The following is a 23,500-nucleotide window of genomic DNA, read 5'->3' as shown; positions in this document are numbered from 1 at the left end:
TGGTTGATTTAGAATGGTCAGAATCAATGCCACATGTTTTGACTTTAGGCGGTCATGCTAGTAGTTTCACCTGGGAAGGTGCCAAATCTCTTGGAAAGACATGCTTTAACTTATAAATTTACGTATCTACCCTGCATCACATTATCCCTCAGCATGTTCACCAAGCTGATCAGGTGGTGGCGGCGGCGGCAGTCAACTGCACCAAAAGTGGCTAACAGCCAGCCACCAAAATTATGTTTCAAAAAATGGAAAGCATCTAATACATAGACACTGAAATGGGCTTATTTAGAAAATACTGATCTCCTATTCCCGTGTTCGCATGACAGGAACAGAAAATATCCTACTCAAGCTGCCAAAACCAACATGGTAGACGGCAATTCTTCACATTAACTTGTCGAAACTTTGTACCATAAGCTTCATGTATTGTAATAGATCATAATTTCCATTATCAAATGAAGAAAAACTGTGAAGCTCATGTTTAACAGTCTCTTTCTTATGGGTTGAGTGTATCCTGATCCAAGCTAAGAAATGGTACACTTGCCATATGATCCGAGAGGATAATATGAACCAAGGGTCTGTTTGGTTGGAAGTAAAATGTTTTCCTTAGGAAAATATTTTCCGTGGAAGTAATTTTTCATAAAAATCATTTCCCTTTCATCATTTTCAGGTGTTTGATTAGCTTATTGAAAATATTTTCTTACTTCATTTTTCTGGTGTTTGTTTAACTTTTGAAATATTTTTACTTTTATCTCTATCTTTACTTTCTACACATTATAACTACATACTTCTTCCCATGTAAAATAAGAAAATTTATCTCATTGTTTAACTTTAAAAAATCTTGGAGAAATGTATATATGAATAAAAAATATCTCCTTAAGCAATAAACAAATTGCTGGCCATTTAGTGTCAAATATCAATCACATGCAATGCTTATTATGACATATATCTTGCACTCTCACTGCTGAAAGTTCTCTAGAAAAGAATTATACATAATTAATTACTAGCATAGGATGAGCAGGATGAGGTTTTTTTTTTTTTTTTTGAATATACTAGGGGGAGGGTTGGGTTGGGTTGGGTGGTATGAGGAAGGGAGTGTAAGGAAGAGGTCTTAGGTTCGAGTCCTCCTGTTTACACTAAAAAAAAAAAAAGAACATACTATAAGATGTTTTCAGTAAATTTGGAACATACTACAGGCGGGATGCATGCATTTCGGAAAACAACTTCAATAAGTTTGAAAGGGAAGTTGTTTTCCATAAGATGAGTGAAAATATTTTACATAGGAAATTGTTTTCAGTAACTTTTGTGCAACCAAACACGGGAAATTAGGAAAATATTTTTCTGGAAAACATTTTCACCCGAAACAAACGGACCCCAAGTCATAGTCATTTTCATGTTACTCTGTGGTACACAGTTTAGATTCAGCATCTGCACGCGCAACTGGTGATCTCTTCCATCTTCCAGAAGGAGTTCTCTCAAAAATTCGCGGCTGCTTCATTGGGAACGTTTCTTTCCAATCTGGGTGTTTTTTGAGATAGTCCCATTGTCTGCAGGAATTAACAATTCAAAAGTTCATATTGTGTCGAGATCTGAGTTAAACAGCTATTAACATCATGTACCTCCTTCCATTAGCCAAATTTATAAAGAGCTTTCAAATGATGCACACAACAAGAAATGGAATGTAAAATGAGAACATTTGGAAAGGCTAGCATTGAAGAACCAAAAAATTATACACCATTCCCCCACCATGCCTATGAGGTTTTTGAACGTGATCAATCCATCTAAAATCTATTTGATCTACGATCAGCTGTACAAGTCCAATCCAAAGTCACGTTCCTCATGATGGTGATAGATTTTTACAGTGTGCTCATTTAGGATTTCATCTTCTCTTTCCCAGCACCATATTAACATCTCTAATTGTTAAATAAAACCCTGATGGTTACCAAGTTCACAACTTCAAATATTGTTTACAGAGAAAATTTTGCTTCATGGATGGAAAAGGGAAAGGCTGGAGAGGGATGAAAGAACTTCAAAATCTATACCTGATTGAGGTGAGTAAAGCTATTTTCTTCAGTACAAGAGGCGAAAAAGAGGCAACCAAAAAAGTCGAATAGGAGTATCAGGGAAAGGACCTTAAATTCCTATATTTTACTTTATAAAATGAGGATGATATTGGTGACATATAAATCGATAATATTGGTGACTTATCTGCTCCAGCATTTACTTCTCTCCCCTCTTTCCCTAATTCATAGAAATAAAGGATTGAGCTCCTTTTACTTCTGCTCATTTCCAGAAGTCTTGTCAATCTATTCAAAGTAACACTCTCACACTGTAACACAAATTTCCTAGACAACAATTTCAGAATGAGCCTTTAGGCTGAATACTTGTTTTCCATAGATGGACATGTAATTAACAAAGCAATGAGCAGTTAACTACGACCTGCTGTGTCTCTATGAAAAGAGTTACTAAACAGGTGATAATTTCCAACAGATCATTCTCTGCTTCTACCTCTCTTTTTTTTGGCATAAAAATTATTACAAAGCCACTATCCGTACGTTGATGCTTTGGGAAATGGTAAATGATGTCATATGTCATGTTAGGCTATTAAAACCACAAAATGCATGCAGATACCTTCTTTCATTTTCAACAAAGTCAGGAGCCTCGACAGAAGGTGAAGTGGAACAGATGTGAAGGATTTCTGCATCCGATAGGTTTTGCAGCATCATAGCAATCTGTAATTGGTGTATGGTCCTATGCGGTATGAAACCATTAACACAATCAGCAAAAAGATCGACACCATCAAAGATGAAACAGTTAATAAAACAAACAGGAGAAAAGAGATTATTACCAAGCACATGGAGCAATAACGAATCGATCAGTTGGAATGTCATAGGTCTCCAGCAACCTGCCATTCCAACTTGGGTCTTCGTAAGATGAACTCAGACGGATCCTCCTTACAACTTCATCTGGACATCTAGAAGTTCTGTCAAAATTGGCAGGAAATATTGACCCGGTTGAAGGTTCAACCTGAAGATAATGGTTTGAAAGTATTTAAGGATTTCCATGAAGGAAACTTTGAGGAAAACAACAGCTATTCATACTGGTACTAAAGCCACTACTTGCATGGAATCCTTCAACCAACACGTGCAAAATCTAAGATGGGTCTCACACCGTCCCCAGATTTAAGAGTTTTAACACAGTAACCTGGAATACTTGGCAATGCCAATCCACCAAAAATATTAGCTCAATTTCAGGAATTTAGTTTTTCATTACACCGCTGCAGGTCCATATGTGGTTTACTTAGTAATCAATATTCAGATAATTACACAGCCTTTTCTCCATACAATCAGAACAAACACGAACAAAAAGAATAGAACTCCTATGAGCAACTATGTTTCTAGAAGGGACTTGTGTTTACAACTGCAGCAGTTATCAGACTTTCAAACTGCAGCTAAATTTTGTATATCAGTTGTCACCAATAAACAAAGCGCCCTGTTCAAAATTGATTGACCTAATTTGACTATGCAAGAATATTACAAAAGAATGGTTCAAAGAGAAATCACAAATTTTTGTGGACCCCCATTTTAGAAATCTGAAATTTAAAGAGATGATGAGGACAATGTGAAACAACTGCCTTTTTTGGTGAAGTATATAAAATGAAGAACGTGTCAAAACTTTGAAGTCCATGTAAGAAAATGCGTAGTCATCAACAGAGTAAAGGGAAGCTAAGTTCATTTAAAAATATAGGTGGTAATTGATATCCAGTTGCAACAGGTGTGCATGTACAATGTGAGATCTGTTTATTTGCCACTTTTTGTTAAATGCATGAGACTGAAAAAAATGAAACGTTTAAAGGTACAAAACCAGAGCAAGCATTAATCTACATAATGGGTATTTTCCTGCATATTATTCCAGATAAATTATGAAGGATTTAGTGTAGCAGTAGCAGTGCATTGGGTCTTGTGATATTGTTGGGTTTGCCATTTACAGATGCTCCTTCCCATCTGAATGGCCAAAACTAGCATCATCTATTTTGCCATTTAAGGGCCACTACCAATCTGTGATCACTATAGTTGAGAACTTCTAACCTCTTATTCAATCGGTTTTCTGCCATGTTACCCAGACTCGAGTACCAGAATCCCCACCGACGTGGGGGTATGGCAAGGCAAAGTGAAGAGTCCAGGTAATATAGATTTCCTGTGGATGGTCACTTCAGCACCTCTCACATTGAGTAAACCCAGTCAGAACTCTACCAGCATCATATAAAAACCACGTTTTCCATTTTGGTCTTTACCCGAGGCAAATTTTAACTACTTAGTACATCTTAGCAATGTCCACTATTTTTACAGAAGCATGACCTTCTTGCTTACCAGCCAAAACTTTTGAATTCTCCTCGAACTACTTAAATTTGATCAAAAGTCAATGAAATCTGTAAAGTTTATTTCCTCCAATGAGCAAAACATATCAAGGTTTAAATGATAATACAATATGAACTTCAATAATGCACTAGCAATGTAAGCAATAAAATCCTTGTTTTCAGTTACTTCCCACCTCATAAAACGTGAATCTTAATAGCCAAGAAAGACTGGAGGAATAAGGGAAAGAAACTAAATTCAAAATTCAAGCCTCACCATGAAGCCATTAAAGATTGGGTATGCATTTCCTTCAGAATCTTGCCTGGTATTATTCTCAAGAACATGGAGAGTTTGAAGGTGAAACACCATATCACTCTTCTCCAGGGTCTCAACTATCTTGGCGCACAAAGGAAAGGAAAAGCCACTGTGGTCTGTATGATTGCTTATGACACTATCCATACCCTGGGTTAAAAAGTCCAAGAGATATCAGTGTTAATATTCCTCCTAGTGAGTAATCTCTTGAAATCATAACAATGCAGGCGTCCCAGGCTCAGACCTGTGGAGAGGAATCATTATAACCACCAACTAGATGCACCTGCATATTGTGAGCTTTGCATGTTATTGTCCATGATGCTAACCATCACTGAAGATTATTTACATTAACATACCAAATCTTTTAAGGATTAAAGAATATAGTACCTCCAACATCTCATCAGAATTTTGGTCTACAACTAAAGATAACATCTGAGTAAGACCAGTTTCAACCACATCTGGTGAATCCAAATGGCCAACCGAAGTCCTGCAATCAAGGCAATAGGAAAGCTTAATTGGAGATTCAGAGTTAGACACTGGATCTACAGATCTTAAAACTCCCAAGTCTAAAGAAGTTTGATTCTTACATTCCACTTTTATGGTTCCGAATTGCCAGGCCCACGCAGGTTGTAGCCTCATCAGTGCCAACTAGCTTTCCACAAACACAGAAAAAATGTTAACTAAGTTTAAATGAGAGAGAGGAAAAAATAGTCAAAAAAACAAAAAATGGGATCTGGAACTCAATATCATCACCACCCTGGGATCTCAATTAAAAGTCAAGAGGCAACCAAATTAACTATTGGAAGCACATCACAACAAACACAATTTTTTTTTAATGCAAAAATTTTGCTGTCAAGGAGAAAATGGGTTCATAACTGGATTCCTTCATTTTGTTTTTAAAATCAATGACAGGAATGATATAGTGAAAGCAGATAGCAAGAAAGACAATTGGGCTAACAAGGAACATGTAGTGCCTTCCTGAGTACAGAAACTAAACTTTTAAAACAAAATGCCAGAATACTACTTGAGCCTGAAAAGCAAACTGTTTCTAATAGAAGAAGAACAACTCAAGTCTAATGTCTTTAGGTATACATGCCCAAGAAAGGAGTAAGCTGAAGCTGCAGCCTAATTAGACAAGTATATTAGCATCCAGATAAAGCAGAGAAATTACATGGCTTTTTTTTTTTGAGATACTTAAAATTAGATTCAATAGTTATAGGAAATTATCAAGAAGAAATAAATCTGAAATCTCTGGACTTCCAGAGAAGTATAATACATACATAATGTATGAACAGTATGACATCACGGTTTATTCCTCTTTGGAGGCTACTCCAACATTTTGTCTTTTCCTCCTCTAAAATTGTTGTGGCATAACTTACCTTCTTGCATACGTCAAAAATTGCATTCAAAGCTAGAGGCTATCATAGTTTTAAATGTGAGACCCACAATACGCTGCATTGCTCAGAAAAATATTAAAAACATATTCTAGACAACTAGGTTTCTCAAATCTTCCTGTTGTTTTCATTTTTATGTTTAGGAATTAAGGTTTATTCCAGATAAATTTCAGCTTACTGCACAAACATGATATGAACATACATCCACAAGAGCAGGATCAACTGTTGCATACTCTCTTTGGAAAACATAGACCCATTTACATCCTGTCCCTCTCTCCAAACCAGAGTCTTCAGAGGCTGAAAATTTTCTCTCAGGCGTAGACTTAAATGAACACGAGGCAGATACCAAAGTAGGATGCTCCATCAAAGCAAGTAGGATTTTGCTTCCCTGCTGATAACAATTGGAATCAAATTAAGATAGCTAATCTCCACAGAAAGCAAGAAGAAGGGCCTTTCATTAATAATGAAGAAGAGCACAAATTTCTACTTATTCAACTTCCACTGAGAAAGCATTTTGGCCACATAATGAGATGAACAGAAGAAGACGATTAAGTTGCAAGTTGTGGCTTGGAAGATAGAGAAATATTAACTTTTCTAGCCAGAGAATTAGTTTTCCAGAAGAATAGATGCATTGAAACAGGATTACTTAACCCAGCAGGCTATAAATGGATATAGCTTTTCACTAACATTATTAACACCCTACAACGAATGTCTAAATTGGGGAGGGAAATGATGGATGGTTCAAACAAAACAATTGCTGAAGCACACAAAATCAGGTACCAGCAGAAGCTCAATTCTTAAACCCAAAGCTGCAACGTGGACTTAACTCTTGAGATAAGCTTTATACTTAATAGTATCTTTTTAATACTTCACCGGTATGATAGTAATCTTGAAGCCAAAATCTGGTACCAGCAGTAGCTCAATTCTTAGAGCCAAAGCTGCAATTTGGATTTAACTCTTAAAGATAAGCTCTATAGTTAATAGTATCTTTTTAATACTTTACCGGTATGATAGTAATCTTATGTTCTCAAAGAAAAAACAAGTTTTAGCTACATAAATGCATGTATGATCTGTAACAGGTTGGCAATCAGCAAGTGTGAACTGCAATACTTTTGAAGAAATCTGTCTATTTAGTTGCTCAAAATGCACATAGAAAGAGTAACCAAACACCACAACTAGAATTTTTTCCCCTGAAGTATATCCCATGACGTGTTCATGAAGTTAACAAACAACAGCGCTATCAGCAAGATTTGTCGATGCTCATAGTTGCTTCCAGAACATTATGTCAGACAAATGTCTAAGACAACTTTATTGGTAGGAAATATTTTATATACATGAAGCAACCAAATAATAACCAACTCGAGGATACGAATACAGGACCAGAATGAACATGCTGTCACTTCCACCATATATACAACTTAATTACAGGATTTTTGTGTTGCAATACGGGGAATAAATTAACTTGACATGACAATGCCTGTTCTTCTAAGATAGGAAACTGTAATCAAGCCCACCCACCAACTAGAAAGCGACTAGTGCACTTGTTCTACATAAGCTACAACAGCCATTGCCAGCCCAATCTGTACCCATTCAACAACCTAGAAGAAATTGAATATGAAGAGCAATGAAGTCATTGATTAATAATCAAAAGAAAGTGAGATGTCATACTTATGTCAACAAACTGTTCCATTCAGAAGACTGATGCAAATGTGTTACATAATCTTTTGGCCCTTAGGCAACAGTTGAACGATTGTATGTGAGAGTACGAACATATTAATTTAGTCCAAATTTTTTAACTTGGAGAAATTCAAACTCCATTGCAGATAGAGTCCTTCTGACATATATTACCTCAAGATACCCTGATCCTCTCTATAAGTTCTCTCACAGTTATCAACCTTATACTCTGTGCGTTTGTGTTACATATTTTATTTTATTCACTCAAACTCATTAGCTCATCAGATTCAGCTATTTGGGATTCCTACCACCTTGTTTCATTCAAGAAACTAGTTTCTGCATCATCAGAGTGTAAATAAACACTGCACTTAATATCCTGCATGAAAACTAAAAATGTACATAAAACGAGAAATTCCTGAATTTTTACAGCTCACGTCAGAAAGGTTCTTTCCTCACTTATATCCAGGTTTATAAAAGATACTAAAACCTAAGGAAAAAAGCAGGGCCTAATGTTTCGAATACACCCCATCTTCAATAAGCCACAGAAATCCTTAATCGAGTTCGTCAAAACACTAACAGATAAAGTATTCTAATAACAGTTGCTTCTTGAATATGATAAAAATGAATCAATCAAAAGGGTCTCCAGCACAGGGTTTAGGTAAGACAATCATGCAGTCCTTGGGGCCAGATAGGATATAATCCAACTGGGTTCTGAGAAATCGGCTACTTTCAGATAAAGTTATGAACTTGTCGTTGTATCCCAACTACATGATCACAAACACTCATGCAAGATTTCATTATGTTGCTTTCATACTTCTTGGTTTGAAGACTGTGGAAGTGGAATTTGAGGTTACCTCGGAGGAAGATGGCCCATCACTCTGAAAGGGAACTCCACCAACATATATCATCTGGTAATGAAGAGAAGGGTAGAATGAAATGAAGACCTTGTGACTTGCGCCTGCAATCTCTGAGGGGAGAGTCAAAAGGGATGCAATTAAATTGTTGATTGAGCTCCAGATATCAATTTCTTAGGTATGTCTGCCCCAATAACGCGAAAATTACAGAACTTGGGCGATAGAATCTCAATTCTAATCCTTAAACTGATATAATCAGGAGTCTTCGTACCAGCAGTTTCCTCTCTGACCAGAGTCCTGACACCGACACCAACATCTCAGGATTCAGGACTCTGTTACAAAGCGTGGAGAATAATCTCAACCAAGGTCCAATAAAAAGGTGTATTTTATGGGAAGTTTGACCAAACACAAGTTTATTACCCTAGGCCATAAGAGTCGGTCTCTTAATTGTCAAAATGAAGAAGCACGCAAAGTTAATTATCGAATGTGATTAAAAAATTGCCAAGTATATTATTGCTAAAATTGTTGGTGTTAACTACGTATGTGTTGTTAGCTAATGACTTGGATGTAATTTATGATACAAATATTATTAAACTATCTATATGGGATAATTTCATAAACGTCCCTTGAGGTTTCTAAAAATTATGCTTAAATGTCCTCTAATATTGGAAATTATGCTGCCCTCCTCCTGAATGATATATTTATAATTATTTTAGCCCTTGTCAAGAAAAGCTTCCTTAAAGTTTGAGACAAAAGTATTGACACGTAATTTTCTACCAAATTTGCCCTCATTGTACGTAAGAGAGCACACGTATCACTTTTTAATGAAATTAATAAAACAAAAAAAAAGGAAAAATATTGTCCCTCCAATGATCCTCTCTTTTTTCCATAGACAGAATAAGTAACACACACAATTATGTTAGAAACACTCAGGAGTCATCGCCAAATTGGACCCTAAAGTCAGAGTCAAATTGGACCCTAAAGTCAATCTAAGGGGGACCCACAAACTAACAACATCCAATCAATTGGTGACAGGAGGTGCGGCTGGGGACCTTACACCCAGAATAACTACCCCACAATCTTTCGATGTAGGATGGTCCAATGATCCTCTCAGGATAGCAAAAAATACATATAAAAAAAAAAGTCAACTTTTGATTGTTCAAGTCAAGAAGAGCCGCTGCATTATCAACTACAACGGCTCTATCCTATCCTGGCAACATATAAACTAGAGAATGTGTGAAAAAACATGCATTCCATTTTTCAAAGAAGGCATTTTTGCGTGAAATGAGTTATGACCTCATCAAGTATTAGAAGTACACATTGACTAGTACAACAATTGAAGAACAAGTATGTCTTCATCAAGTTATCACGGGAACTCAATTCATGTAGAAACATTATTGAGGATCAAAAATAGAAATTGTTACTGCAGATGCAATGCAACAGTTAGAATTTTAGAATGTGAAAGAAATACGGATAGATTATAGTTCTATTGTGCCAAAATGTGACTATTTCAAGTGGTATAATGGTAACTAAGAAGCAAAAGTGAGCAGATGAAAACGACAGTTAGTTTGATTTTTCATATTAGATGAAGGATCGCCAATTTTGAGAATGGATTGGTTTATTGAGTTCTCTCTCATCAAAGCTAGTTTGGTTTTTTTTTTTTTTTTCACAATAATGGCACTGTATAACATCTTAACTCCTCAAATTGTTACAATGCCAGCAAAAGGGCACCAAGAAGTAGAAAAAAAATTATATTTGACTCAATTTCATTTTCTCAATAGCAGAAAATGCACAACATTTGGTCACATCTATCTGAAAAAAGAGGATAGTGTAATTTTCAGCATTAGAGGGTATTTAAGTGCAATTACTGGAAAGATTTCTAAAATTATCCCTATTTATATTTGTACAGAATCTTCTTATATTTACGTCATGTTAAATTGATTATATTTACATAGAACCTACTTATTTTTACATTGTTGTTCAGGGTTTATTGCTGGCAAGATTGATGAATTATTTAGCATAAAAAGGCTTACAACCTGAAACAATACATTTTTGCAGTCTATGCTGCTGGAGTTAGTTTTACAAAAAATACTAATATTTACCGTCATTTTGAGAATTGTTGGTTACTTCTTCTATTCTACTTTGTTTTTGGACCTTGGCATTCTGAATGATCTTCAGCTACTCATTTTTTGGAGTGCAAATTGGCTGTTTCTGCTATACTATATTTTTCAAGAGGAAGATTGATGGTAATTGAGGTGGAGTCCTGTTCAGATTTCAGTTAATGTGTCTGGTAGAGGTTAAGGAAAATCCAATGAATTACCACCGGTTCAGACGAATGCATAGTTGGCAAAACATTTTCAGAAAAGTCTGGATATTCAAATGGGATCTATACCCAAATAAAGTTTTAAAACTCTCTTACTGGCGAACTACTCTAGGAGTAATTGGTTCTTTTTTTTTTTTTGTCGACATAATAGATTTTATATTACAATTACTCCTACTCTGCACTAGGAGGAAGGAGAGTTAAAGAGGTCAAGAAGAGGAATCCAGCAAATCAATCACCACCCAGCCAAGGCTGTGGGCTCTTAATGTTTGGTGCTTTTTATGATGATGACGATACTTCACTAAGCTGAAGATGGCATTTCAAGTAGTGAATCAGAGCTTGGAAAGCATCTTATTATATTTGCCCTGTTTGGAACCTCAAGTTTTTTGCAAGTTTTTATGATACTATTTTTTAACAACTTCTGTTACAGGAACCTCAAAAAACTTATCAAAGTTTTTAACCTACACATTTCAAATCTAATACACAAAAAATTTCCCTTCAACTTTTTTTCTTTTTCCTCCCTCATCCAACCCACCAGCCACCACCTCCACCACCGCTCCCAGCGCCAACACCTATTGTGGCACTGGAATTAGTGCTAGCCTTCCTCTTTTTTTTTTTTCTCTCTTTCTCCCTCACCCCTATCCTCCTCTTCTCCCCTCCCCTCTTCCCCTCTCCCTCCCCCGCCACCCTCCCCCTCCTACTAGCTGCGATTTGGTCGCACATCTAGGGGAGGGGGAGGGTGGCGGGGGAGGGGAGGAGAAAGGGAGAGAAAAAGCAAAAAAAAAAAAAATATTTCGTGGCTGCAAGTTCTAATACAAGTCGAAGTGCGAGGGGGAGGGGAGAGGAGAGGGAGAGAGGGAGAGGGATAAGAGGGGAAGATAAAGGGAAAAAAAAATTGCAGGCTACTAGGCGACTAGATTGCAATTAGGGGGAGGGGGAGGGTGGCGGGAAAGGGGGTGGAGAGTGGGGAGAGAAAAAGCAAAAAAAAAAAAAATCCATGGCTTCACCTATTCCGGCGTAAGAGGGCGACAGGGAAGGGGAGGATAGGGAGAGAGGGAGAGGGAGAGGGAGAGAGAGAAGAGGGGGAGAGAAAAAGCTAAAAACAAAAATTTCCCATGGTTGCTAGTTCTTCTACATCAGAGGCAGAGGTGCCGGGGGAGGGGGAAGGGAGAAGAAAAAGAGAAGAAAGAAAGAAAAAGAAAAAGAAAGAAAAAGAAATCTACAGTAATCTGTCCTAAAAATTTTTCTTACAACTTCTACAGTGATTTACAGTAAAATTTTAGACAAACATCCAAAACACCCACCTTTCAAAGGGGGCCATTATTGTATCTTGTGGTTTTGTTAAAACTCTTAGCAGAAGTCATATCCAATTTCTAATGCAAATACGAGACATTAAAGACAAAGAAGGATAAGATAGTCAAAAGCCCAACAAAATGAAGAGCAATGTGGACAAAAAGATAGAACACCAACCAGACAGAAGGAACCCTACAAACTGACCTTCATCCCAAATTCTCCAATACACAGCACCCCCTTCCCCCCCGGGGCCACCAAAAATCCCTAGCCCCCGCTCACCCATTTTTGTGTTCCTCTCCGTTGGATTGACTATTTTTTTAAAAATAATGTTATAATAATATATAATAATTTAAAAAATAATTTATTTATATAATATATTAAATATATTAAAAAATTTTATATTAAAAAATTTTCAAATATACTGCTACGATAAAATTTTTCAAAAATAATTAATCCAAGAGTTATTGGGTCTGTTTGGATAGGAGTTTATTTGAATGATATTTGAGATAATTACTGTAGGATTTTTTTGTAACGTGATGTATGTGAAATAAAAAGATGATTGAAAAGATAAGAAGGTGATTGAAATTTGTGAAACAAATTATTGAGACGGAGTCTTGTTCAGATTCCAGTTGCTGTGTCTTTTTTTTTTCGAAATCCAAACGGACCCACAACATACTGTCGTTTGCGCTGCTCATTGGAAAGACGATGTCGTTTCTTCACCCAAAACCCGACACTTTGTCCACGCCAAGATTTATAAACTACAAAAATTTAAAATTTTCTCTCTCCCAAAACCCGAGAACCTGAAAAATCAAAATTCCGCGCCACCAAACTCCTCCCTCCGGAAATGGCCCTCTCCGCTCCTCCACCACCACCACCTGATCCTGCTCCGTCGTCGTCCACTACCACCGCCGTTGCCACCACCTCCACCACCACAAGACCTCCATTTCCCCCTAATCCCCGAAACCCACCTACTCCTCCTCCTCCTCCTCCGCCTCCTCCTCATTTCCATCCCCATCCACTACACCCTCACCATTACCCAGCACCTTTTTATCCCCAGCCGCATCCCCATCTAATAAATTCCAGACTCCCCGCAAGCCCTAACTCCAATTATCCTCCCCCATCCCATGACGTCACCACCACAGCTAATGCCACCACCACTCTCTACCCTGTAGCTTCCTCCGGCAGAGGGTTTCTTCAAAAACATCCCCATTCTTCTGTTCCCGTTAATAATTCTATTAACCCTAATTCTCATTTGTACGCAGCTGGGGCAGCTCGTCCCGGGGTTGGGATTTCGTACCCCAGGCCGTTGTTTGGGTACTCTCATCCGGATCCAGGTCTGGTTGCGGGCACGGGAATGGGTATGGGTATGGGGTATGTTAGTGGTAGGTCCATCCCGCATTTGCAGCACCCGGCTGGTGGTGGGGCAACTGTCATGCCGGGTGTGATTAAAGGTGTCCCAATTTCTGCTTCTGCTTCTTCACAGCCTCAACACAAGGTTTTTGGAATTTTTTGAGGAACTATTTTCTGATTTCTTTAAATTTCGTTGAAATTCATTTTTTCAGCATTAGAATTCTCTCTCTTTCTCTTGTATGTTTTTTCCCATTTTTATCTTTCTTCACTTGCATTACTTGGGAAATATTTTAAAGTTGGGTTAGGTATCTATGTATACTTGCAAATGTGTAAATAAATGTTGGTTATAAAGAATGAGTATTAATAGGAATCTTAAAAAAAAAAAAAAAACTTCTTGAAGATTCTTATAATTTCTTTAACCAAAAAGGGAAAAAAACCAGAAGAAAGGAAGGAAGGCTCTTAGAGTAACTTCTTTTACAAGTTTTCATTTACAGTGAGCTTGATTTGCATTTAGCTAAATAACTGTGTGGTTTTCTGTGTTTTTATTTAGCTAAATAACTGTGTGGTTTTCTATATTTTTCGTTGATGAGAATTACGGTTATTTTGGAAACTGGTAGGACTTTATTACATTAAACTCCAGCCTGACCTTTTAGTAATCTGTTGAAATGCTGAAATTCTGTCCAGAGTAGGTGGTTTTGGTTTCAAAATTTAAGCTGACCTGCATCACTTTCTGTGCTTTATGCTTCATTGTTTTGGCTATCTAAGTTTTTATATGCGCTTGATTTGAAGAGAACAGTACAAGCATGAGTTATAACACTGAACATTCTTGGAGTAGCTGATTATAAGATGCATATTTTACTACATTTATTGCAAATATATGCATTGTTTCTCTTTGGATCCAAAATTTTTGTCTAAGCTTGGTCCTGAAAGCATTCTTGCTTATCCTTATATCTAATTCCTTTCTGATTTTTGGTTACTGATTGACCAGTAATGCTCATGCAGTTTTGTGCATGACATATATGGAGGTATAACTGTGCTTCAATTCATAATCAATTTAAGGGTTTGAAGTAAGATGAAACATTCATTTGCATGCAAATGTCATAGTGAAAAACCTGTATTTGTATTTGACGTGTCTTGTCTACCTTCGTATATCTATTTTTATTGTGAATAGGATTCAGCTTTGTCACTTTTCTAAAGGAATTCTTTTGTCAGGCATTTGAGGTCCCAACAGAATGATATACAGTTATGCAAAAACAGTGTACTCCCTGATGGTTATACTAATAGGAGATGGAAATTTTATCACTTGCCAATTAGAGTAGAGCAAACACTTTTTTTCCATTTGTCAAGATTCGGAAGATTATGAGTTATTAAAAGCTCAATTGCAGTGGAGATATAATCTTTATCCATTTGTTCATTAGACATTTTCAGGAAGAAAATGATGATGCATCAGCTATTACTGGGAAATCCTTTACTTTCTCTACTTTTGGACCTCTCAGCAGCTAAATCTTCTTCTAAATTGCAAAGTTTCCTAATGTCTGAAGAACTGACCTTATTGAGTCAACAGATCAGGCAGATTTAACATTTCTATCTTCGGGTGTAAAGCTGCTAAGAATGGAAAGTAACTGACCAACTTTGAGCTTGGATGGAGATTTGAGCATTTATATCTCTTATGGGTGAACAAGTCGGTGAATTGAAAGTTGCTTGATTCAAGTGTAAGGAGCATGGTATTGAGTATTACCAATTTCAGTTTTCCACATCCAATTTTAGATGGGCAGGAATTGAACTAGGGGAGACATCACATAAGCAGAAGTGTAAAATAATTTTTTTTCCTTTGACAATGATAGTTATCCATGCTGCAAATATCTGTTAAATGCTGCATTTAAATATTTATGGCCTCGCATATAGACTAAAGCATCTACTGGTGTAACTTTGGATCTTCTAACCTTTTTTGGCCAATTTACTCACTATTTTCAATTACTTACTGTTTATTAATTCCATGTTTAAAATGGAGTGTGGTCAACCAGTTCAAATCACAATTCTGATAACCTAGTGGCTGCAGATCTGTCTTGTGAAAATTGACTTATCATTTGTGCATGATATCTGAATCTTTTAATTTCGATCATTTTTTATGTTTACTTTAAAACACATATTTGGGGCTCCTCCCTAATCCATGAGAAAAAGAAAAGAGAAACTGAACTTTAATATAGAATTGTATTTGAACGTTGATCAACACTTGGGACAAAGTGTAATTAGAAGAACAGAGACGAGTCATCAGATAATGACATCGTTTTTTTCTGAGACACCTCTTAAGCCTTGGAGCTCAATTACTTGTGGTGAACCAGCTGTGGTTTCTTTGACTTTCACAACCGTGATAATAACGAGAACCTTGTTAGTGATCTCATTAGAAGATCCCAGTTAATAAATGCACAAGCTGTTTAAATATAAGCACTATAACGTTTCCTGCAACATTGGACATTCTCATGTAGAGCACCTTGCATAGTTCTTTACACCTTTCCCAAATGGCTAAGATTTTTGGGGCCTTGACCATGTACCTTTTTTTTTTGCTTGCAATTAAATAGACAGGTTGTCCCAATAAACATTTTTAGAGAAGCGGCTTTAGGTTTTAGTGTATAAGGTGTATATTTATTTTGGATCCTATCATCATTGAATTATTTTTGTGAATTGTGGGAGATACGGAGAGTGATAGCATTTTATAGCATGAAAAGGCACTATGAACGTTGGAAATGGTTAGCATTTTCTGAGGTACTGTTTTCTACTCAGCACTGTGAGATGTTGTTTAGGGGGATAGGAGAAGATTCACATTTTGGAGCTATTAGAAATCAAATCTTTTAATGTGGTAATCATTTTTTAAGGCACAAAATTAGCATTGTCAATCTTTTGTTCAGGTATCTGAAGATAGGGTAATGTTTCATGCTGAGGAGTTTTTTTGGGTTACGAACTTATATGAACTAAACATTACTCGAAGTAGTTAAGCACTTTTGGTATTTGCTTTATATATTGGAGGACATAGGGTCTGCTTGGAAGCCCTGTTTTTTGAGGGGTTTTTATTAGACAAGTTTTTTAGCAACTTTGTCTAAGCAACCTCAAAAAACACCCCAAAGTTTTATAATACAGACCTGAAGATGGTGTGTGTTATGTTTTAGGGTCTGTGTTTTAAAACTTTGAGGTGTGTTTTTGGTTACTTAGACAAAGTTGTTAAAAAATTTGTCTTTTAAGTTTATCCATCGCATCTCTACATGCCCTCTGTAGTTGGAGTATGATTCTTATCACAATACTTTTTCAGCCAAGCTGCAGCTAAAAACACGTGCAACTTATCACTAAGTGCATGTGCTGAAAAGCAACCTTTTTGTACATTTTTATATCCACTGGATCTGCTTTATATCCATTGGATCTGCATTAGGGTCTTTGGTTTCTACTGAGTTGTATAGAAAATGCTTAGGTTGAGTAAGCATCAGATTATTGGTGGAAATTAGGGTTTCCTTTTTGTTCTGTGTAGATCATTGCTCACTCTCTTTGCCCTCATTTTCTGGAATTCTCATTTTGTTCTGACTTCTGATTCGCTTCCTACCTCCTCTCCTGCTTGTCCTTCTCCATCATCTTTTCTTTTGTTTTCCCCTTCTATTTTTCCTTTCCTTCCTTCAATATCACCCTATGCCTTTCCTCCCCTTATTCTGTTTCTGTACTCATTTAGCTTTGTGAGGTTCTTGAAGTGAATGCTTTATTATTTTCTGAATTTGTTGAAATATGGAATCTGAAACTAAATATCCTTCTGCGTCGGAAAGCTTGAGATTTTTCTGGAGAGTTGGTGAAATGAGCACAAACCAGGTTATACATGGGGCGTTTCTTCTTTATTTCCTGGTTTACATGTTTGTTACCCAGTCACTGATTTCTTGCTTGTCCTAAAATGGCCACATCCTACCACAGGAGTTGGCTATCTTCCAACATGACCCCATTACACTGTTTTAATGTAGCCTCCAGTTTTTTAATTTCCAGTGGACAATTATGAATCTCTTCTGAAAGTAAATGAACAATTTAGTATTGTTGAAGTTCTTGAAAATGGAAAAATGATATCCAATTGCTAGATTTCCCTGGGGATAGCTTGCTATAAAGCCTGCTACTGGTTAGAAATTCACATTTCATAAAGGTTCTCAATTTTTGCTAGGAAAAACATGGAGATCTCATTACTTGCATTTGGTAATTGTCTAAATAATCAGGTTTGTTGTTTTCGTAAGATAATTTGCAATTTTTGAACTTCTTGTGTGATATGATTGTCTGCTGAGCTTCACGGTGTCTTTCAACTATTTCTTCCTCATCCATTTATTCTGCTAAGTGAAGTGAAAGATTTCTAGTTGTGCAGTGATGATAATATTTCACTCAGAGAGTATTTATATGCATTATTTTTGACTTAAAGACAGGATTAATCTATCATTTTGTGTTGTTTTGTCTTAGCTTTTTTTGTTTATAGTATTCCCATATCAATTTGACTAGGGAATTGGATCCATCTTGTGAATTAATTGCTTGGTGCATAGACCAACAGTGTATGGAATCCTATGATGTAGTTCCTTGATTTTGGTGCTATCTTCTGAACAATTTTGGTTTTTTTTTTTTTTTGGGTGCTAGGTCTCCCTTTCATCTACTCCAGTTTCTGATAGTAATGGCCACAAAGAAATGAGGTAAAGCTGCACTTTTAACTATTTTTGCTTATGAATTAGTATCCAGGTTTCTATTTCCTATGCACTTGTTTCTTTGCAGAACAAATCATACATCTGCATTTTTAGCTTTTGCAGGGAAAGAGGCAGGGATGATTCTTTTGTAACTATTAGAGACAGGAAGGTAAGTAAGCTCTGAGTCTTTTCATTGCTCTTAATCGCGATAGTGGATGCAGTTTGTATGCATTATATAACCATTCTTTTGGCTGCAATAGAAAATTGTAAGGATTTTAATGTGATAAAGAGATTATATTCTGTAGACAATGTTTTGCATTTTCGACTTCCTGTGATGTATGAAAAAGTTGGCAAAAAAACATTAACAATTGCTGAACTTCCTAATTTTACATCTCTCTCTCCATGGAAAAGGCACAGAGATAAATTTGATGTACATCTCTCTCTCCATGGAAAAGGCCTTGACAATTTTGCTGTCTAGTCTAAGGTTGTACATCTTGCCTTTCTTTCCTGCACTGATAGTTGAAGTCTCATGGCTTGGATTTTGGATTATAGTTTTCATTATGCTGGTCAATTTTTAAATGAAAGATAACTGGGTACTCCATTTGTTTAATGGGATATTCCTATTAGATGAAGAAAGTCTTTATTTGGCGAAGGAAGAGAAGTAGCATAAGCATCAAAGAATCAGTCATCCATAGGATAGTTTCAATATAGGGCAGATTGTCCTAATGACTTGCCTTGATCTCATTAATATGTATCACATTTCTCTTTTTGAAAACTTACTACCACAACTAAGAGTGTATTGGGACCAATTTTGCTGCATTCAGACTATCACTTGTAGTATTTGTTGGTGATTTTTACCTCTTTATTCTATGATAGGTCCGAGTATCTGAGAGTGCTTCTCTTTATGCCCACTGCCGATCGTGGCTGAGGAATGGTTTTCCTGAAGAAAGTCAGGTTTGCAATTATTTGGAGCACATGTTTTGATGCGCTGCTATGTTGCAGTACTTTTTTGACTTAATAAATATCAGTGGCTGGTGTTCAGAGGACTTAGATTTAGATGTTCATAAAAGATATTTAATGATCTAAAATGATTAGCTCTGACACTAATCCTTTTTTTAGGAGTGAGTTTAGTGTTTATCATTCTTGATTGGATTGCAGTTTCTGTTTCACATTTATTCAACTAAGGATTCAAAATTTGTTTTGAGGAAAGTTGGGTCCCATTCAGCTCTGAGTTGTTTTACTGTTTTGAAGAGATCAATACTAAAGGCCATTTTCCGTTTTCTTAGTTACTTCTCAAAGCTAATTCATTTGAGATAAGAATTTAGTCCTATATAAAGAAGAGCAGAAACTTAATTTTTAAACCAAAGGTTTAGGATACAAACCCCAAAATAAGAAATCTCAAACATTTGCCTTATTTGTGACATTTATTTGATCCCATTAGTCTACTCCCACCATACTTATTCTTTTACACACACAGGCTCATGAATATGAACACACACACATATACACTCTGAATCTTTGACGTGTATTTGATTATCTTTCTTTTTTCCCCTAAAATTTTCAATTTGGTGTTAATCAAATATATATAACAGAAGTCAACTAAACCAATGTTCTCTTCAAACTGTTTACTATATGATTTGTACTTTCAGCTTAAGCATAATTATAAGATCAAAATCATTAACCCAAAAGGTCCTTAGTTTGGTGGAATAGTTGTAGAACTCCTTTCCTACCATGTGACTCTAAAATCTTTCTTTTCTTTGAAAAAAATTATTTAAATGCAAGTTGTAGTCTCAACTATATGAAAGATGATAATTTGTTGGAAAAACTTGCAATTCTTCTTCATTATCCTCAAGTGATGGTTTGTATATTGTGGCCAAAAGCCTTCTGAAAAATGTATCTTGTGTACAGATCACTGATTGTGCAAATACCTGTTTATGACTTGCCATTTGGTTTTTTGACAATCCTAGGATACTTAATTTCAAGATTGTGTGTGTGTGTTTTTTTTCTTTTTCCAGCTCAAATGGATACTTTATGTGTTTGCTATCGTCAATTATGTTTAAATATGCCATTAACTTCCTCTGCAAAACCTCTTTTTTGAACGATGCATAAAACATTTTCCTATAACTTCTTGATATTGAACCATTTTCTTCTCTTTCTTCTCTCCTCTTTTGAGCAGTGTATTTTTTTTTTTGAGGTCTATGGTGGCATAATTTATAATTTGCTGGCAGCCAATAAACATGGATGCAGCTAGGTCTCTTCCCCGACCTTTGCCATTACCTGCCCAAGGTAATGTTTCACCCGTGAAAAAGGACAATCCTAAGGAAGAAGAGGAGGTTAGTTTAATCATGCACTGCAAATGTAGCACAAGTTTTCCTTTCTATGAAACATGACCTTTATATATGACATTTCAAGTGTTTCCTTTTGTTGTCATAATAGCTCAAATTTGGTTGAACATATCATCTAATTGACAAGGATTGATGTTTTCAGCTGATAAGTTTCTTTCATGGTGGCATAGAGGAGCTTAATTGTTGCCTTTTTGGTTATGAAGAAGAACCAATGTTTAGGGAACATAATTTGTAGCTATTCAAAGGAATCCAGATAATAACCTTTGGATCTTCTTTGCTATTACAAGAAGATATTTTGAAGGAATAAGAACATCTTCTTTGCTCTTTGCTATCCATCCGTTGGATTCCCCCCCCCCCCCCCCCAAAAAAAAAAACACGCCTTTTCTTTCCCTTGTTGTCAAGGAATATATTTGAAGGAATGAAAAGTTTAGAATTGCTGTTCAAGAATTTTTTTTCTTTCTTTGTTAAGGTGGTAGAGCTTGAATGCCCGTTTTATTTTTCGGTTTTGGGCTGGGGGTGGGGGTGGTGGAGATACAAGTTAGGAGTTTTTGCCAGAAAGATTAATCACTTCAAGCACCAGGTGGACTTGGATCTTCTCTGCTGCTACCTTACGAATAATGTAGCTCATATCTTTTGCTAATATTCACATTGTACAGGTACTGTAGGAATTTGTTTGTGTCGGCTCTAATGACACCGGTGGGTAGTATGAATAGGTTAGTGACATTTGAGGTCTTCTATGCATTGATGGTTGGGTAAGTAAAAGGGAATAGCTCTTTCAGAGCAGATTCATAGCAGTTTTGTTAGAGCTCAGAAGCTCAGAAGTTTATCGCAGCTTAAATGATTGTTATACCTCTAAAAGATCTTTATGTCTGCAACAATGTGAAGTGCGTATCCATATCTGCTAGTGTCATAGCAAATCATAATGAATTGTGATATATTTTTATTGGAACATCTAACCAACATTTTTCTTTCTCTGTCTCTGGGAATTCAATTGCAGAAATATGTGTCATCTTTAACTTTGTGTATTTTTGAGTGTTGCACTTTAATAATTGCTGATTTATGGAAATTTTGTTCAGTGTATGCACACATCCGTTTCAACCCCTGTATCGGTACATTTTTCTGTCTGTTAACAATCTGAACGGATTTGCTCCAAGTTTCAGGTAGAAGGATCTGTGGACAATTTAACTTCTGAGGAGCTGTTACAAACACATATCAAGCGTGCTAAGAGGGTGCGATCACGGTAAGTGTCCTTTTCCCCCTTGATTTCTTATGATCAAATCTGTCACTAAATGATAATTATTCTTCCCAAATGCCTCAATGATATATGCATTGCTAATTTTGTTCATTTGGGTTATTGACATTCTGGAAGTCACCTTATGAAAAATCTTTGTTTACTACTGGCTGACTATATGGACTTGATAGGAATATCCTTTGCAACTTAATGGTGCTAAAGGGTGCGTTTGATAAAACTGAAATTTGAAAACTGAAGTCTGAAATTTGAAGTCTGAATCTATTAAGTTATTGAATTTGTTAAATATTAAATCTAATACATTAGAGTGCATATCACATTCAGTAATAAGTGAATAACTTATTACTTAATTTTGGGAGTAAGTTTTGCTTAGAAAATTCAATTCTACTTAATTAATTCAGATGTTCAATTTTTGGTTATCAAATGGTCTGAATATGTTAAGATCTGATTCCATTAAGTTTAAGTGTTAAATTGGGTTATCAAATAGGGCCTCAATTTGAATCCTGGTGGTTTCCAATTTGTGATTTTGAGAATTTAACTCCAGCGAGATACAATTTCTTGTGCATTAGTCCTGTGGATAGGATAGGTCGCTATAGTGCCCTAAAAACCAAAAACTCTCGTGCTACATATTTCATTGGAGCTGGTAACGTTGAAATGATAAGCAAGTTGATTGTACTCTAGCCTTGTTCTCACAGTGTTTTCTCAGCATGCGCTCTCTGTATGCACCTATCTGTAGACAATCTGATTTTGCTTTTTTCTTTCTACATTTTAGCTTCCAAGCACCTTTAATTTTTATGGCTTGACATCTCCAAGTATTACTGCTAAGCTTTCCCTAGTTTGTCTTCAAGAGGAAACTATTAGTAAATCTCTTCTGCTTTTATATATAAAAATTTGGGCTCGACTTTCTTTGGCCTAGTGTGATTATTTTCCTAGGTGATGGAAAGAGGATCGTTACTTATGTGTTGAACATTTATAGATGGTGCTAGTCAAAACTAAAGCATCAATTACTACATTTTAAATCTTTCAACAGAATCTGAAAGCAAATAAATTGGAAATGAGATTACTTTCAAAGACAAATTCAGCATGTGTAAGGTTCAAATTGGAGCGGGTACTGTTTCGCTTCACATTTTCTTATTAACAATTTTACAACTATCTACTCTCAACCTGCTGCATAGTTTGACCATTCTCCGTGAATACCTAATTCAGTTCACCTTTTAATTGGAGAACACTAAAATCTGTTCGGCTTTTTACTGGATGTTGCAGATTAAGAGAAGAAAGACTGCAACGAATTGCGAGATACAAAACCAGATTGGCACTTCTCTTGCCTCTGATGGTAGAGCAACAAATGAGAAATGATTCAGCCTCTGGGAACTGAAGTGAGCTATTTGGTCTGACATCCTCCTAATCAGAGTTGAGGTTTAGGCCATTACTAAACATAAAAGGGAAGTTTGATATGGAGGTTTGTTGAAGCATTAGAACGTCAATATGCTTCTGGATAATTTTCATATTGCTTTGCATAGATGATATACTAGACTTTCTACAGCCTTGGCCATGAAACTGAGTGCTTTACTAGAACATAGGCGGTAAAGGATGGACAGCTGATGAGTTCCTTCTCTGCTGTTGTAAAATTGAGGGTTTTTCGCTAAAATATCAGCTAATTGGTGATGTAACA

General features: G+C 36.2%; 2 protein-coding genes across 13 annotated transcripts; one reads left to right on the top strand and one right to left on the bottom strand.

The window, feature by feature from the left end:
- Nucleotides 1-1,176: 1,176 nt before the first annotated feature.
- On the bottom strand, nucleotides 1,177-9,124 carry LOC113732185 (protein N-terminal asparagine amidohydrolase). 5 transcript variants are annotated; one of them, XM_072075516.1, is made up of 10 exons: nucleotides 8,858-9,124; nucleotides 8,587-8,699; nucleotides 6,261-6,449; nucleotides 5,252-5,316; nucleotides 5,052-5,151; nucleotides 4,909-4,947; nucleotides 4,629-4,814; nucleotides 2,846-3,024; nucleotides 2,629-2,748; nucleotides 1,177-1,544 (listed from the first exon to the last, which is right to left on the bottom strand). In XM_072075516.1, the coding sequence occupies exons 2-10, from the start codon at nucleotides 8,638-8,640 to the stop codon at nucleotides 1,394-1,396; spliced, it is 1,083 nt and encodes a 360-aa protein (XP_071931617.1). In that variant the 5' UTR covers nucleotides 8,641-8,699; nucleotides 8,858-9,124; the 3' UTR covers nucleotides 1,177-1,393. The 5 variants fall into 5 exon arrangements, with proteins under 5 accessions (XP_071931617.1, XP_071931619.1, XP_071931616.1 ...); XM_072075518.1 differs by having other exon boundaries at nucleotides 6,261-6,446; XM_072075515.1 differs by having other exon boundaries at nucleotides 8,587-9,124.
- A 3,829-nt stretch (nucleotides 9,125-12,953) lies between these two features.
- On the top strand, nucleotides 12,954-23,500 carry LOC113732183 (uncharacterized). Of its 8 annotated transcripts, none has more exons than XR_011839281.1 (7): nucleotides 12,954-13,694; nucleotides 18,191-18,243; nucleotides 18,349-18,403; nucleotides 19,111-19,188; nucleotides 20,411-20,520; nucleotides 21,740-21,819; nucleotides 23,092-23,181. XR_011839281.1 is itself a non-coding variant. In XM_027257833.2 (7 exons), exons 1-6 carry the CDS (start codon nucleotides 13,044-13,046, stop codon nucleotides 21,769-21,771), a joined length of 927 nt encoding a protein of 308 aa, XP_027113634.1. In that variant the 5' UTR covers nucleotides 12,956-13,043; the 3' UTR covers nucleotides 21,772-21,819; nucleotides 23,092-23,500. The 8 variants fall into 8 exon arrangements, 5 of the variants coding, with proteins under 5 accessions (XP_027113634.1, XP_071931614.1, XP_071931615.1 ...); XM_027257833.2 differs by having other exon boundaries at nucleotides 12,956-13,694; nucleotides 20,463-20,520; nucleotides 23,092-23,500; XM_072075513.1 differs by having other exon boundaries at nucleotides 12,958-13,694; nucleotides 20,463-20,567; nucleotides 21,734-21,819; nucleotides 23,092-23,500.

This window comes from Coffea arabica, chromosome 2c, assembly GCF_036785885.1.
Source record: "Coffea arabica cultivar ET-39 chromosome 2c, Coffea Arabica ET-39 HiFi, whole genome shotgun sequence".
In the NCBI taxonomy this organism is placed as follows: Eukaryota; Viridiplantae; Streptophyta; class Magnoliopsida; order Gentianales; family Rubiaceae; genus Coffea; species Coffea arabica.
The sequence above is the reverse complement of the archived record's forward strand: the minus strand, read 5'-3'. Positions and strand labels throughout refer to the sequence as shown.